A 17,442-nucleotide genomic window follows, 5' to 3' on the forward strand; every position below is an offset into this window, starting at 1 on the left:
TATAGGCACTGTAACAGCCTGAAAGTCCTGTTACAAAGAAGCCTGGGCCAAGACCTGTTTCCCCACAATTCCTCATCAACACATTCCCTGCTAAAGAATAAACAAAGTAGATCATACTAAAGTATGCGGACGATCCAGTATCCGCACACTGGATGTAAATTACAGCAAGAGGGTGAGAGCAAGAGCTGGGAAAATCAAGCTAGATGCTTTTTACCCAAATGCTGACCTCTTCACCCTGCTGCAGTCAGGCAGATGCCTATGCAGTCTTAAGGCTCGGACTGAGAGACTGGCACTTTTGCACTTTGATGTAACTCCTGATCAAATATTTAATGCCTTTTTTTATATTATACAAATTTTATTGACTGTTTTTATAGCACCACCCCATCATTGAGGTTTTAGTACTATTCTTATCCTGGTTCCAGTTTTACTGGAAATAATTGGAATAAAATATAATTTTTTATTCTGGTATGAGTAATTTGCACATTGATTGACAGTGATTACCCCTTTTTAATTTCACCGTATGTCAATGTGATTTTTTACAAACATGACTAATAATACTTTGAACTTGAAGTGCATGCTGCAAGGAAACTGCTCCTGTTTTGACTTCTGTTCATAAGAGAATTATTCACTTCAGGGCAATCAGACCGCACCTGAACACATCATGTCAGCCCTTCTCAGCCCAGCCTGCATGTTTTACTTCAATAAAAGCAGAGCTGGTTTGTTGAACAGATGCTTAGTGGGCTCTAGACACAGAGTTGGAGACTGGAGACAGCAGTGAATGCTTGTCCACTTCACCGCCTTATATGAAACACTCTCTAAAGCCTCAAAACACCCATTACACATTGAGCTGAAAAACACAACGTTAGCCAGGGGAGGGATCCTTGAAAAAGAGTCTCACAGCAGGAAGTGAATATCAGTGCCCAGAATCTACAAACAGGATTAATATTCCTACAGTACAGTAAAGGTTGAATATGTTGAATGTTTCTAACATGTATGTACCATATGTCAGGGAAATTATGTCTAAAGGAATATGCCTGCCAGGACCCTTTTAATGCAGCTAAATCAGAGAGGATGTCTGAAGGCCAAACGATAACTCATGAGTCACTGAGTAATCAATATAAGGTTTAATTTTACATGAAAATGTAATGTACTGTGCAAAACAGCAATAGCATATCCAGGATGCCCAACATCTATCATCAGAATCATTTTTTTTCTCTTTTTTGACTTTAGCAGTATAAAGTCAAAAAAGAGTCAATCTAAATGTCAAATGTGCCGGGATATGTATTTTTGATATAAATGCACAGATGCTCAATTGTGAATGTTTACATGCTTTTACAGTGTAACGCTGTTATTACCTGCACATGGATTTAGGCGAGCAGGGCTGGTTGTGGTTGCAATGGACGTAGTGGTGGTAGATGTAGTGTGTGTTGGGACCACAGCAGGACTGTACTGTCGGACTATGTTGTCATCATCAGGACTCACTGCACATGGAAATACAAGAAAAGAGATCGGGGAGAACATGTCAGTTTATGAAGCACATCAGCTAACTGAAGGGTTACATTACCAAAAAGAGATTACTTCATACACTAAAATTGATTAAGGATACTGCAGAATAAATGAAGACTCACATGTTTGTGATATATGAAACCTTTTAAAATGAGTTATATCCCACATAATATCTTTCCTAATGAGAGGACATCATTTGACCGATGCTGGATGTCTTTGTCATTAGGTTATTTTATGGAGCACTAAGAGGCCTGTGAATACATTTTCATTTGAGGTTGTAAGGATTTTGATGAGCCTGTTAAAATGTGTCTTGCTCAAGTGCCATAAATATGATGATGGAATATGTTGTTGGTGTAACCACAGCATAATCAGAGAAGTAAATACCATATATAGACATCTTATAAAATTTAGGAGTCATGTATTTGAGCTTTTAATGGATACTTAAGCCAAAGCAACACACGGTCAAATAGGAGACAACATGAACAGCATTTCAAAAAATGTGAAGACTACCCACATACAGGCTACAACCCTAATAAACCAAATTTGTGTGATCATTTTTTTCATCATAGCTGGGCATTCCGTAGTTTAGCAACCCATTCTTGGTAATAGTGCCGCTCAGCCTTGCAGCCTTTTTTTCCGATGTCCACTTAGCCTTGTGAGACCATCCTGATCTTGTGAGCTCCATTGTATTTTACTCGCAGATCAGTCTGGTAATGTGCGGCAGAGAAAATTTGTAGAAGCTTGCCTATCGACCAAACACTGTTCATGTTCAACAACATGCCAGCTTCCGCAGATGAGATGAGCGCAGCTTTTGAGCAAGGAACGCTTTTTTTCTCGAATCCTTCTGTTGGAATATGGACTGGGCACCTGACATTGTGCCTTTTATCTGTAAATTCAAGTTACACAAACAGCAAATATCCTTTACCGACATGTTGTTTACTTTCGGAGCTTTGCCGTGACGCTTCGTTGATCTGATTGGTTGATTTGGCCCGTTTGTTGGTGATAGACAGATTGTTTATCCGATCAGCAACCAGTATTTTCGCCCCTTCCCAAAAGATCTCAAAAAAAGAGTTCCCAGACAGATTTGCTGACCAAATGCAAATCATGCGAATCAATACATCTGGCGGAGTCAGGTTAGTGTCTACTGACAATACTTCAACGAAAAATCCTCCTGTAACCCAACAAGCATTATGTCACCACCACCATTGTAAGAGACATCTGTAAAACTTTTCATAGGTTACCTTGAACTGCAAACACAGGCGATTATGAATGACTCTTATACTCGTGACGGTGATTAGAGGCAGATACGCACAGTGGATACGCGCAGCACATTGGGAGCGAGCACACGTGAGCCTGAAGATGGCAGAAAGTGAAGAGTGGAGAGAGAGCGGAGGCTGCCGGTCAGAGACTAATTGGTTTCACCGTAATTGTGTGTATGTGTCCGTGAGACCTGGAAGTCGTATTATTTATGTTGCCAGTTCATTATCAAGTTGATAATTATAGCCATCTAGCTTGGAGCTACTTGCCAACTTAAAAGCACATGGTTATTAATTGGTCAGCTAGCAGTGGATGTGCAGCTACGTATTTGTTCACACTGCATATAATATACAGATGTGTTTATTACAAATATTATGCAAATGTCAATATATGTTTGTGTTTGTAATGCAGGCATGATAATATGTTTTTCCTTTTTACTGGACCGAACCACTCACACAAAGCTATGCCCATGTTCTGTTTTGTTGCTTGCTCTTGAACTCATGGGTGGGGCCAGTGGTAGAAACAATATTGTGCATTTTTAATGGACCACATATCACTGAAGAAAGAAAGAAATAATGTGCCAGGCGAGCAATTCTCATTGGTTCTAGTAATGTATTCAGGGCTTCCACTCTTCGTTTTCTTCCAGGACATTTTCAGTGATTATCTAGCTGGTATGACTGACAGGGATCGCACCATATGGATGGGAAAAGTGGAGAGTCGTGTACCTTGCGAACTGGATTTGTAGGATGTTGACAGTGTGTACATATTCAAGTTCATGACAATTGGAATGCTTGCCTTGGGATGGGGAAGCTGAGAAAGATTGCCGCGGAACAGACAAGTGTAAGGGCAGACAACGCCACAGCTCAGAGTGCTGTGGTTGGGATGCGCTCTGACATCTTGTACTGAAAAAAAGTACCCCTAGCCAGTATTTAGCCGGTGTTTAACTCACATATAGTTCGGCCGCCATTCATTGTTTTGATCGCAGAATGCAGTAATTGGGTTCTATCATGTATACAGGGAATATGAATGACCTGATTTCCCGAATATGATCATAACCGGGATAAAGCCTCATAAACTAAATGTTCATGTCCATGAAAACACACTCAATTAGAGTCCAACAAGGCATGAGACTAAGGCAAGTGCAAGACTTCAAAAAAGCCTGATGACAAAAACAGATTTTTATGAAAGTGGCCTACTTTAGCTTTAAGCCTTCTGAAGGCAGGAGTCCTGGGCCTTTTGAACTTCCCTGAGATTAATTGTAAAACTTCCCATATGGAAGAGAAAGCCTGTGGGAATTTAAAAGATGTGGGTGTTTACCAGGCAAGGAGGGTTTCATGAAAGATGCTATTGTGTTTCATTATGGAAAATGTTTTATAGGATGAGGATATCTCAGCTTCTGCTGATTCAATTTGACCAAAACCTGAAAATTTCTGAATTTTTTCTGAAAAACTGAAAATCAATATACTATATTGTATGTGTATTTGTTTGAATTGTTGGTGGATTATGGTCCAAATATTGACATTTAACTGCAAAGTACTTGAATTCTATGTATTGTGTCATAAAAATGCATAGTGGCTCCCCCTCTACTGGTTAAAACAGAGCTATTTCAATTGAATTTTCCAATTGGCTGACCTGTTGGCAGATGACATATATAGAGTCAGCTTTCGTCAGCAAAGTAAACAACTCTGCACTTTTAGTCAAGACTCTGGAGTTTGGTTACTCTTTAAATAACTGTCTCTTGGAAGTGAAATACTAAATTAAAGCTGCATGCTGCATTGAACAGGCCCTCACACCCCACGCACGTCGGAGGGGCCAGCTGGACGCTGGCAGACTCAATATGGGCGTGTAGTCTTCAGGAATGAGCTCTCATACAGAATGTGAAATCTGGGGCAGAATGGACAATGTAAAGTCATGTTACAACAGTTTACTGTGTCATGGTGAAACATAAAATTTGCCCACCTCAACGCGGCAACCCTGTTCCAGTAAAACACAAATGCTTCCCAATTTGGCATTGTGAAAGTCTTGTGATTCTGCTGAGCACATTTGAGATTGATCTCAAGGAGTTATTGGGAGTATTCGACCCAGGAAAGCTGCGATGACCACGACGAGGGATTGCGGGCACAGATGCAGCGAAGAGCGGTCTCCAGGTCTTGATTTGCTCTCTCCATTTGTCCATTAGACTGGGAATGGAACCCCGACAATAAACTGACCTTTGCTCCTAAGGCCTGGCAGAAGGCCTTCCAGACACGGGAGGTGAATTGGGGACCACGGTCTGAAACGATGTCCGCCGGTATCCCGTGGAGGCAAAAGACATGGTCCACCAGGATTTGCATCGTCTCCATGGCTGACGGTAGCTTAGGTAGCGGAATAAAATGAACCATCTTAGAAAAACGGTCAACAATGGTGACCATAGTGTATTTACCTTGGGAAACGGGAAGTCCAGTAACAAAATCAAAGTGGATATGGGACCATGGTCGACCGGAAACCGGGAGAGGGCGGAGAAGGCCTGCTGGGGGTCGATGAGAAGTCTTTCCCCGAGTGAAGACGGTGCAGGGCAGGACAATCTCCCGAGTATCAGTACCCATGGTCTTCCACCAGAAGTGACGACGAGGAAGGGATAATGTCCTGGTGATTCCGGGATGACATGAGAGACGAGAAGAGTGACCCCACTGGAGCACCTGGGAGGGAACGCCGGCAGGGACAAACAGACACCCTGGTGGACCATCACCAGGGTTGGGGTTAGCGCGCTGAGCCTGTCTGACAGTAGAATCGATCTTCCAGGTTAATGCTGCCATCACACAAGATACGGGAACGATGTTATCCACACCGTCTCCTCCTCCTCGGCTGGCCCAAACTGCCAACAAGGGCGTCTGGCTTGATGTTCTTGCTACCAGGAATGTACGTTAGAGTAAAATTAAAGCGTCCAAAAACAAATTTCACCACTCCTCCAACGCTAGCTTAACCGCTTTCAGCAGGCGACATCTTCTTGGAAAAGAATGGACAAGGGTGAACCTTATTATCAGATACTGCCCGCTGGGACAGAACCGCCCCCACTCCCAGATCCGAGGCATCCACTTTGACAATGAACTGAAGGACAGTATCACGTTGGACTAGCAAGGGGGCGGATGAGAAACGCTTCTTCAGAGTCAGAATACAGTTGTTGGCGGCAGGAGACCAGTCAAAAGGAGTAGAGGGGGACGTCAACCTGGTCATAGTGAAACTACCTGGCTGTAGTTGTGGATGAAACGAGGGTAGAAGTTAGCAAAACCCAAAAATCGCTAAAGTTGCTTCCTGGAGGTGGGCGTCGGCCATTCAGTCACAGCAGTGACTTTGCAGGATCAGCCCTAACCTGTCCACTTTCCACAATATAGCCCAAAAATGTCACGGAAGAAACGTGGAACTCGCATTTCTCGGCCTTAACAAAGAGACGAGACGCTAAAGAACCTGACTCAAGTCCTTAGAGAAGATCAGGATGTCGTCCAGGTACACGAAAACGGAGCAATTCAGCATATAACGAAGCACGTCATTAATTAGGGCCTGAAAGATGGCTGGCGCGTTAGTTAATCCAAACGGCATGACCACATACTCAAAGTGTCCGAGTGTAGTGTTGCTTTCGTCAACGAAAATGATGACGAAATATCTTCGTCAACGAACCTCTTTCACGTGACGAAAACTAAATGAGACAAAACGAAAATGCTGGGCATGTGACGATGACTAAGACGAAATATATAATGCAATTTCGTTGACGAATAAAAACGTTTCGTTTAATCATTATTATTATTATTTTGAAGTTTCACGTGCGTGTGTGAGAGAGACTAGCGTGTGTGTGTGTGTGTGTGTGAGCGCGCGCGCGTGGCTAGCGTGTGTACGTGTTTTTGTTTGTGAGAGAGTGTAAAGTGTGTTTTTAGTTCCTATCTGACTGACTCACTCTATAGGTGCACTAAACTGCCCATTGTTGGCCAAATACTTTCACTAGTTTTGTATTTCACAGAGCAAATCACACTGAACTGAATTTAGCATCAACATAAATTGGATTACTTATTCTAGACCTGTACCTGCTGTAAACTACAGATATCTGCATGGGTTTGGCTAAAAGAAAATGTTGGTTTCGTCAATACTACTAGGTACTTTTAATATATTGATTAAATATAATTGCATCACTAAAAAGAGAGTAATATACAATTTTCTTTAACTAAAACTAGAATAAAATGCTCAGACTTTCGTCGACCAAACCTAGACTAAAATGTCATAAGTTTTAGTCGACTAAAACTAGACTAAATGCACAGACTTTTTGTCGACTAAAACTAGACTAAAATGCTCAGACTTTTAGTCGACTAAAACTAGACTCAAATGCTCAGACTTTTAGTCCACTAAAACTAGACTGGACTAAAAGTAAAACAGGCCGCCAAAAACAACACTATCCGAGTGGAGTATTAAAGGCTGTCTTCCACTCGTCCCCCTCCCTCACCCTCACAAGATGATATACGTTGCAGAGGTCTAGCTTGGAGAAGACGGTTGCTCCATGCAACGGCTCGAACGCAGAATTGATCGACGGGAGGGGGTACTTTTTTTTAACCGTGATATTTTTGAGACCACGGTAGGCAATGCAGGGGCGTAGTGATTTATCTTTCTTGGCCACAAAGAAAAAAACGAATGATCCCTGAATTAAGCAAGTCATAAATGTATGTTTCCATAGACTCCCGTTCGGGACCTGACAGGTTATAGAGACGACTAGTGGGAAACGTTGACCCGGGCAACATCTCAATGGGACAATTGTAAGGACGGTGAGGAGGTAAGGATAACGGCTTGCTAAATACCTCGGCGATATCGTGATACACGGGAGGCACTCAAGATAAGTCAGGAGGATCAGGTAGTGAGGAACTAGGGGTACTAGGACATCTAGGAGGAGCTGAACGAAGACAAGAAGAATGACAATTGCTACTCCAACTCACGACCCTACCCATTAACTAGTCAATAACCGGGTTGTGAGTGATAAGCCAGGGGAGACCAAGAACAACGGGAGCATTAGTAGAGGGCATAATGTGGAAGGCAATTGACTCCGAGTGGTTACTAGCAAGAGACATGGTTAAAGGCAAAGTCTCAGCGGAGATCTGAGCGAGTTCGCTCCCACTGAGACTATTAACTATTAATGGAGTCTCGAGCTGGTTCACAGGGATAGCATTAGATTTCACAAAATCAGAGTCAATGATATTAGTGTCAGCACCAGAGTCAATTAATGCCTGTAGGGAAAATTCCCTGCCCTCACAACTCAATACTACGTCCAGTTTAATACGTTGACGGGACTATTAGGAACAACTGAAAGACTCACCAGAACCCCGTCTGCGACTGGTGAGTCTGACCGTTTAACCGTCTAGGACAGTTGGCTCTCGATGATTGGGAGCTCCACAATAAATACATAACCTGTCTCTAAAGCGTTGCTCACGTTCAGCGGGAGTCAAGTGGCTACGACCTAACTGCATGGGTTCCACCTGGTCTGCGGCGGGAGACAGGGGAACCCGGTTGCTCACAGGTACACGGGAAGTATACTCGGGGAAACTGGTAAGAGGACCTGGACTTACTGGGAAAACTGACCGTCTCTCACGGCGCCTCTCACGGTGCCTCTCACGGTGCCTCTCACGGTGCCTCTCACGTAGATGGTTGTCAATCTTTATGGCTAGGCTAATAAGCTCCTGGAGGTTAGCAGTTTCAGATCTACCCACTAGACTGTCCTTATTTAGCCCCTTAAAAAAATACTCTGGAGAGCCCGATCATCCCATCCTAATTCTGCTGCTAGCGTGTGAAACTCAATGGAGTAATCTGCAGCACAAGCGGACCCCTGGCAAAGATCCAGCAACCGATTGCTTGAATCGCAGTTAGAGACAGGATGATCGAACACCGACAAAATCTCACTGGAGAACTGTTGGAAGGTAGCCTGCTGAGTCAGGGGATTATTCCAAAACGCAGCTCCCCAGACTCGAGCCCTACCAGACAACAACCCAAGCACATAGGCTATCTTGGTGCTATCGTTAGCATATGTGAGAGTCTGCTGACCAAAAACCAGTGAGCATTGAAACAAAAAAATCTTGCATTCACTCAGTGTACCACAATAGTGCTCTGGTGCCGGAACATAGGGCTCACGAGGGAGGAGAGTACTCACGGTAGTAGCGGGTGACTCAGCATTCACTGGAGCAGCAAGGAGAGGTCCTCCCTGTGTCTCCAAACAAGCTAAGCAGGCCGTCAACTGACCAAGATTCTCCAAGATTCCTTGTAGCGTCAGTGAATGTTTACAGAGTAGTACTCCCTGGGAGGTGACCGCGTGACGAACGGAAAAACCCGGGGGATCAAGGTCAGCAGGGTCCATGTTATGGCCGGACTGTTCTGTCATGAACGGTACAGAGATAACACACAAAAAAGGGTGGACCCAATGCAGACACGGACATGGAGTAAAAGTACAAAAAATATTTAATTAACTACAAACAAAACGCAAAACACTACAGGGTAAACAGGTAATACAAATGACGAGACGGTCGAAGGAAAAACAGGAACGAGGAGACGACGGAATATCAGGGAGACAGACAAGGAAACAGGAACACTGGAAACTACGGAGAAAACAAACACGATTAGAATATACTCAACGACGGGGAGCGTGATAACCACAACGAGAAAAGGAATGCCAATCCGGGGGGAATAGTTTTAATCCTCAATGAAGGAATACAACGGTCCGGCGCTGCATGCCTGTCAGCTCAGGGTATAAGTAGTCTACCAGGTGATCAGCGTAACAGGCTGCCGCTTGGGGGAAATGCCTACCGGACCTAGACAACAGAAAACAAGAGAGACACACACATGCAGGTAAACAAAGACAGAGGGAGACAAACTCACACAAAAAGGAAGAGAGGAAGGTACTGACAGAACTGATTCTTGATAAATATTTTCTTAAAGATGAGAACAATGATCTCACCAAATTTTGTGAACATCAAAATGACGTTTTCCCAACCATGGCGTGGGTGTGGGGGCACTATGGAGCCCGCTGGCCACAGAAGCCCAATTACTGCAGAACTTTGTATTTTTGCCACTTTGGTGAGTTTTTCGAGAATCCCATGCCTCTCAAAATGCGATGAAGTTTGCCACAACTGATTTCCTGTTGTCAGTAGGTGGCTCAATAAATATGACTCAATTTCAGCATGTAGAAATTTGGGGCAGATTGGACAATGTAAAGTTGAGCTATGACAATTTCCTTTTTCAAGTTTTGGGCAAAATTCACCGCCACGCCACGTCGAGGGCATTCCATGAATCCTCAAAAGCTTTGTAATTTAGCATCAAAAAGGTATTTAGATGCAATCTAATTCTCTAGGAAGAGTTTCTTAAAGTGTAACACGTCTGACTGGCTTTACTTTGCAAAAAAAATGCCACAGTAAATCCAAGAGGCTTAGGGTAAGTCTCCATACTTAACATCTGCCTACCAAATTTCATAGGTCTACATCAAATTTAAAGTCGGGGCAGTGACTCAGAAATTTTCTAGGGGGCGCCCTCAAGCCAATGTAACACACACAAGCCCCAGGTATTATGTTTAGACATTAATGATGTACGTGCTTAAGAGCACGATTAGCACCTCAAAAATGCTAAAAGTAATTAGGGGGCACTATAGAGCGGACGTGCCACGCCTAAGCCCAATTATGGCATCAAATGGAAGTAATTACTAGTTTGAACATGGGTGAAACATTTCATTAGTTTTTGTGCATCCGTAAATCCTCAGACATGTGTTCGTAAAATTAAAATTGAAAAAAATGTACATGTGCTTTTTAAGATGAGAGAAATGATCCCACCAAATGTCATGGACATCAAAGGAACTTTGTCCCAACGATGGTGTGCTTTTCGGGGGCGCTATGGAGCCTGCTGACCGAGCCCTACCCTAGTGACATTTGAAATTTGAAATTTTCGCCACTTCTGACCTGTGTGCCAATTTCTGTGAGCCAAGGTGCATCCTAAGCCCCTCAAAAATGTGATGCCGCAGTAGAAAAATAATAATAATTTCATCAAAAATAATAGGTTTCCTCGCACTTTCACTTTCGTGCTCGGGCCCTAATGATTACTAACTTGTTACAGTACCTGGTGCACAGGAGTGTCCGTCCTGCTGCAGGATGTAGCCCTGGTTGCAGCCACAGTGGTAGGAGCCCCAGATGTTGGTGCATGTGTGCTGGCACAGCTGACCTGGGTAGAGCTGACACTCGTCCACATCCTCCTGCTCCTCCACTGCGTTGGCAGCTTCATCTGTGGCACTGACTGAGAAGGCCTCCTTGGGAAATTTTCTGTCTGAGACTGTAGAAAATATACTTATCTCATGAAACTGACTTGAAGAAACAAACATTCAAAGTGTTTAAGTGATGCACTTATCCAGACCTTTTTACTATTTTTTTCTTTACTATATTACCATAATTACCAGAAACTACCAGTAACAACTACAAAGGTAGGTGCATGGTTGCATGAAGTACCTTAAGATTCAAACATTATCTTGAGTTTTTATCCCTTATGCATAATGTTTCCCTAAGATACGGGGTTTCTTTAAGAATGTTGCATAAAGCCTCTTAGGTACCGCCTTTAGCAGTAATTACTGTCACATTACGGCACATGTGCATTTCTGTTACCATGGTTACACCTCACTCACAACATTACTTAACAGCATTATTGTCAAGTTGAGCTAGGGTTGGGCAATTGTATGAATACATCATCAAATGGCTGACTACATTTTTTGGGCAATTTTTGTAATATTATTGTGCTAATTTCATTTAATGTCTCTGAGGGGAGACAGCAGGGAAATACAGCATCTGGAGCTGGCATATTTTCATATCTTACTCCAGCCCAAACCACAGTTGCTGATTGTTCAACCAGTGGAAAGGCATTCAGACACACTGACAAATTGCAGCAAGGTTGTCCAGCGGTTGGAGTGACTCTAACTGGCCTGTTTGTGTGATGTCCTGTTGTGTTCTTTAACCCCCTAATGTAGCACAAGTAGACTTAGTAAGGAACTGAGGGACTGTGCTGGAGCTTGTTGCAGGTAATAAGCTGTTAAACAAACTCCTGGGCAGTAAAGAGCTTTTAAATCCTTTTTTGTGGCAGTGATAGAGCCAGGGTGTTTACTGCTCACACCGCCTCAAATGGACTGTGACGTCTGATCACATTGGCCACCGCAGCGTGACGTCAGATTGTGTTTTGTTGAGTCTGTCTCAAAGCTGTGTTGGTCTCAATTATTTAAGAGAGAGAGAGTAGGCCTCTCTGCTTTTTTTAAAAAAAGGGTCCCATTTTCCTCACTTTTCACAGAAAGGGTCCTATGTTCCCTGGTCTGTTTTTTTCCACCATCAGTGCTGAATTCCACGGCAAATAGGACTATGTAGACCCTAACCGTACCCTCTAACCCTGCCCCTCACCCTAACCGTTACCTCTGACCCTAACAAAGTTAAAAATCAAATCCGTGAAAGCAGAGGCTTATGTGACCGGGGAACATAAGTATAACCGTCAACGGCTCCTCTGCGAAAAGTGCTGAACCAAGCCATCCATAATTGTGTGCTAACAATCTTACTCCAGTGTCCTGTTAGGTAACATAACTGGTGGCTTTGACTACTGTGTAATTATTTGGCTTAAGATTACTGTTCTTTCTCTACCTGTTTAAATTACTTTAATCCATTCATCCCCCTACCCTATGCATCCAACACAACCACTAAGATTTATGTAAATAATTGCGTAAGGACATCACAAATATGCAAATAATCACATGATGTCAATTTGCAAATTTCAGTGACTTTTGAAGCAAGTGCTATCTGGAAAAGAGTTGGCAACATTGGCCTAGTTTAAGCAGCAGGAAGTGCAGCAAATTAAAGTGGCAACATCTGTATACTGCAGCAGTAATGGAACCAGTTCTGGGTTTATGTAAATATTTCTCACAGTCATTACCTGGGGATTAAGTTCAGCAAGGCGCTTAAATGTTTCCTGTTTTAATTAAAAGGCAGTGAGTCATAAGACTGAAAAATATCCCCCATGGAAATAATTACAGTGCATTTCATTCATATTTTCATCCATAAAACACTCACAAAGTAAAGGCCTCCATGCATTTTGTTATACAAACATTAACTAAGAGCTTGAAAAGTTTTTGCAGCTCCTAAACCTTTCACAGCTTTCAGCAGGTTATTTGATTTCCACTTTAGAATGACATCATTCAAATTTCCCTTTTAAAGCTGAAGGAAATTAGCTGCAGTCGATGGTAAGAACAGAGCCCATTAAAGGGCGGGATTAGGAAGAGTTCCTCTGATGTTGTGAATGAAATAACAGGCTAAAAGAGTGAGGAGACCGACCTTACCTCACCATTACACTTGGATATAACTATTCCCATTAAAGGATAACCACAAAGGCCGACTAATAATGAACTGCAAATGCACAGTGTGTGTCCGGTCCTAATATATAAGAAAGGAACAAGAGAAAAATCAAAGAGCTCAGCTCTTAAGTGAAGACCTTTTCTTGTGCTTTTCAAAAGGCAGGGGCACACCAAGCTGACTTCAAAGAACTAGTGGCCGAATGAAGGCTGACTGTTACATCGCTTCATATTGTCTAAAAAGTTGCACTTGAACAGATTGCGAAGACTAAAGCCGGGAGGCAACTAGCATGTACATTCTGCACCTAAGTGAGAGGAAATAAGTCTCCATACCAGCTGTGTATTTGTCTTTCGAAAGGGAGAACCGTAAGACAGTCAGGGTGCATTCAAAGCCTTAGTTAGCCAATTAGCACATAAGCAACCCAACCTAATGTTGAAAGACCAAATTATATTTACATGCGTTAACACAAACAATTACAAAGCATTTCTGCTAAAGAGCTCAATGGCTAAAAAATAAAGATATAACAAGTCTGTTTTCGATCTCACAGTCTCCTGACTTTAGCAGTTTGTGTACTTTGGTCACTTTCATTTCTCTTCTCATGCACTGTTCCAACATGCTGAACCAGCCAAAAAACGATGGCCGACGAGGGCAAATGAGTGCAGTACACACCACAAAAAGTAGGATGACAAATGCTCACCATCGACACATCTTTCAGTTAACAGACAACGGTTGGCTTTGTGTGACATTGCCTTTAAAGTTGAAGTCAAAGTGTAATTCCGGTATAAAATCATCCCAAGGTCTTTTTTCGGCACTTATTTATGTCAAATAAGCCCTCGAGACAGTTTTTTTAGTGTATAAACCATTAAGGGAGATATCCCGGAGAGTCCCTAACAGTCGCTAACAGCTGGATGTGGCTAACACTGATTAGCTAGGGGCAGTATGGTGAAGGTATTAAAACGTTTCTTTTAACCACTAATATTGCTCAAAATAACACCAAACCTCTGCAGTAGCATGATAAGAGTCCTTACACATAAAACAAAGCACCAACAGTGTAGATAGTGATAGTGGAGTTTATTAAAAGAGTGTTTTGAAAGACTTACGTACTGGCCCCTGTACCAGCTCCTCTCATAGTATAGTCCATTCAAGTCGATTAACAAAGTCAATCCAAAAGGAAGGAGCCCATTGGGGCTTTGTTTTCTGTGTAGGGACTCTTATCATGCTACTGCAGAGGTTTGGTGTTATTTTGAGCAGTATTAGTGGTTAAAAGAGCCATCTTAATGCCTTCACCGTAATGCCCCAAGCTAATCAGTGTTAGCCACGGCCCGGCTGTTAGCGACTCTCCGGGATATTTCCGTTAATAGCTTATATACGGAAAAAACTGTCTCGATGGCTTATTTGACATAAATAAGTGCCGAAAAAAGACCTCGGGATGATTTTATACCGGAATTACACTTTGACTTCAACTTTAAAGGCAATGTCACACAAAGCCAACCGTTGTCTGTTAACTGAAAGATGGGTCGATGGTGAGCATTTGTCACCCTACTTTTTGTATGTAAGTGCTAAAAAAGACCATGGGATGATTTTACGCCAAAATTTAAGATGGGTTGTTGAGGGGAGTGATGGTCTTAGGGAAAAAAACTGTTCAGGTGTGTGGTGTTCCTGGAACTGATGGAGCCAAACCTGCGGACGGATAGGAGCATCCTGAAGAGGGAGTGTGTAATGGATCAGCCAATATCCTACTGGCCCGTTTTTTTGGCTCTGACATCATGCTCAACACTCAGAGGCACCTATCCCTGGTCTGTGAGCCGCTTGCCAGTTTGCACAATGCGTTCCAGTCTGTGTTTGGTGTGAGCAGAGGTGCAGTCATTGGTGTACCGGGAGAACAGATTCTTAGGAATCTTGTGGAGCTCCGGTGTTGGTGGTGAAGGGGCAGACAGTTGACTGCCAAGCCGCACTTGTTGCATCCTGTTGGTTAGGAAGTCCGTTATTCACACACAGATGGTGTGGGGCACCTGTAGCAGCTTGGTGGGAGCATGCTTCTCTTCCTCCACTTGTGGAGGGCCTTGGCTTGGCGATCGCCATTCCACCTCACAGGACGCTTGTATGCTAGGCAGTCTTTTCCGTTCCTCTTGGAGAGTAAGCAGTCATGAATGTTCTCAGATGTTCTCGAAAAAGGCATTAATTCCCTGATGCATTGGCACATATTTCGATCATAGCGCATTATGAAGACAAAACGATATGGGAAGACAAATGAATCCCGAGCACTTAAACACCGTGGCTGCTAACTCTAAGACATATTAGATGTATTCAGAAGCTAAACTGAACAGAAGCAGAAGTGTTAACAAACAAACTGGATGACCACATGTTTGTATATACTATAAGGAGATACAAATGGGTATTGGAATACTTTTGCACTGAGGCATGTTTATCCTGAACCTCAGCTGCTTGAAAACTCATTGATGTAAATGTCACTGGCATTAGGTACTTTATAGATCAGAGATAAAGGAAAAACTATGCTGGCTCAAGTAGAGAGACAACAGCCCGAGCTGCCATCTGTTACTGATTCATCACAGCTTGCCTACATCTTTCCCCATTACTCTGAATGGTAATGTGACTCCTGACCAGCCAAGCTAGAGCATCTTTCTTTTGGTAGACAAAACTCGGCCTATACTCTAACTCTTTCATTAACTTCAATGAGGACAAAGTAGTGTTGGCTCAACACGGAACAATTTCATATTCCAGTCCAGTAGTTTGTTGAAGGCAGTTACAGTAAGGGCATTTTCACACCTATGGTTCACAGTGAACCGCTGTCCATTGTAAACATTTGAAAGTGTCCTGTCCTCTTTTATGGCAGGTGGAGTGTGAACCACAGTTGTTTCAGTGGCTGGGTTGATTGCATTTGCACTGCAAATTAACCATTCCAGGAACTGATTGGTGGAGAGCCAAGACCACCCTTTCTTGGCGATTTAGGCCCACTTGTTTTGTGCCGCATCTGAGTATGGTTGATTTCAAGGACCAAGTACTAACTGTTAAATCTGAAAAATTATGCTTATGACCAGGCTAAAAATCAACATGAACATGGCTTTCAAGACCTTTACAGCAGTAGAATAGTACATCTCATCTGAAAAAACCTGTGTTGTGTCCCAATCAAAACTACGCACTAAGGCCTAGTACACATACACAGGTATTTTTGAAACCAAACTTTTATGACCCCCGGTTAAAAAAAAATTCCTGTCCACACCACCATTGTGATAAAAAAATATCTCCATCCACATGAAACCGCACACAGTGTGACGTCACACTGTTAACTTTTCGGACTTTTCGAAAAAAAAATTCACCCTGGACTCCGGTTACAAAAAACTCTGGTTTCAGGAGCCCACAACTGTGGTTATGTGTTGATGAAAGGCCAAACCGTGCAGGGAAACACACGGTTTCAAAAAATACCTGCGTCCGCATGGGCGGCCCCTGATTCTAAGCGGGATTTAGATTTGTCATGCATTATATTATATTAAAATATCTATGTCAAACTGTTACATGTGTAAAGAAAGTAGAAAAGGTATTCACAGCTGCAAAACATTGAACGATTGACAGCTGTGGTAAGAATGCTTGAGAAAGATCTTTTCCTTTTAATTATAGGAAATGTAAACTTTTTTTCTCTTTGATTTAAAGGAGTGTTTGTAACGCAGTAAATCCAAACACTACCAATGTGCATGATGAATGTGTTTTCCATTTCAGTGGAACATTGCTGTGCAGCAGGTAATAGATACCTTTTCTTGGCAAAGACGTTGGTCTGGGCTTGTGCTTTCTCCTCAGCGGGACCACGCTCTGCCCCTCTTCCTCTTTGCAGCAGTTGAGGAAGGCATGACCACACGGATAGCCAAGGTACCGGTGGGCATCGCAACTCCATTCTTCACTGCGTACCCGTAGGCCAAGGGCACAGCAGCTGCAGCACACCTGCCCATCCAATACACAACAGCAAACCCAATTAGGAGTGTGTCACCGGGGTGCCCTTCACATCTCTAAACACACCACCTCTCTTTATGGCCCTCCATCATTAGCCCTGTTTCATAATCAGCAGAGGTGGGGCAGGTGTAACAACTAAACAGACATGGAGTCAGGTTCATGCCTGTGAACAAACTGCAAAGGATTTAGCTGCTGCCTAAGACTAAACAACAAGTCATGCAAAGAAAAACAGACTTTCCACTACTTTCCTCTAAAACAATGACCTGCCACAATGGTTTGCCTCAACCCAAATGGGTTTCCTCTTAGAGAAATGCTACTGGAGCTGATTCTGAGAAAAGGCATGATTCCCATTTCC

At 43.0% G+C, this 17,442-nt stretch overlaps 1 protein-coding gene across 1 annotated transcript in view; it reads right to left on the reverse strand.

Moving 5' to 3' along the window:
- Positions 1-17,442, reverse strand: part of fbln2 (fibulin 2) — a gene marked incomplete at its 5' end in the record, with an annotated part of 133,836 nt that overhangs the window by 68,634 nt on the left and 47,760 nt on the right. The window contains 3 exons of the mRNA XM_083938634.1: positions 1,356-1,481; positions 10,870-11,079; positions 16,892-17,078. Of these exons, the coding sequence (XP_083794760.1) occupies positions 1,356-1,481; positions 10,870-11,079; positions 16,892-17,078 (523 nt within the window). The remainder of the gene's footprint in view (positions 1-1,355; positions 1,482-10,869; positions 11,080-16,891; positions 17,079-17,442) is intronic.

The sequence above is a fragment of the Echiichthys vipera genome, assembly GCF_963691815.1.
Source record: "Echiichthys vipera genome assembly, chromosome: X".
Lineage (NCBI taxonomy): Eukaryota > Metazoa > Chordata > Actinopteri > Perciformes > Trachinidae > Echiichthys > Echiichthys vipera.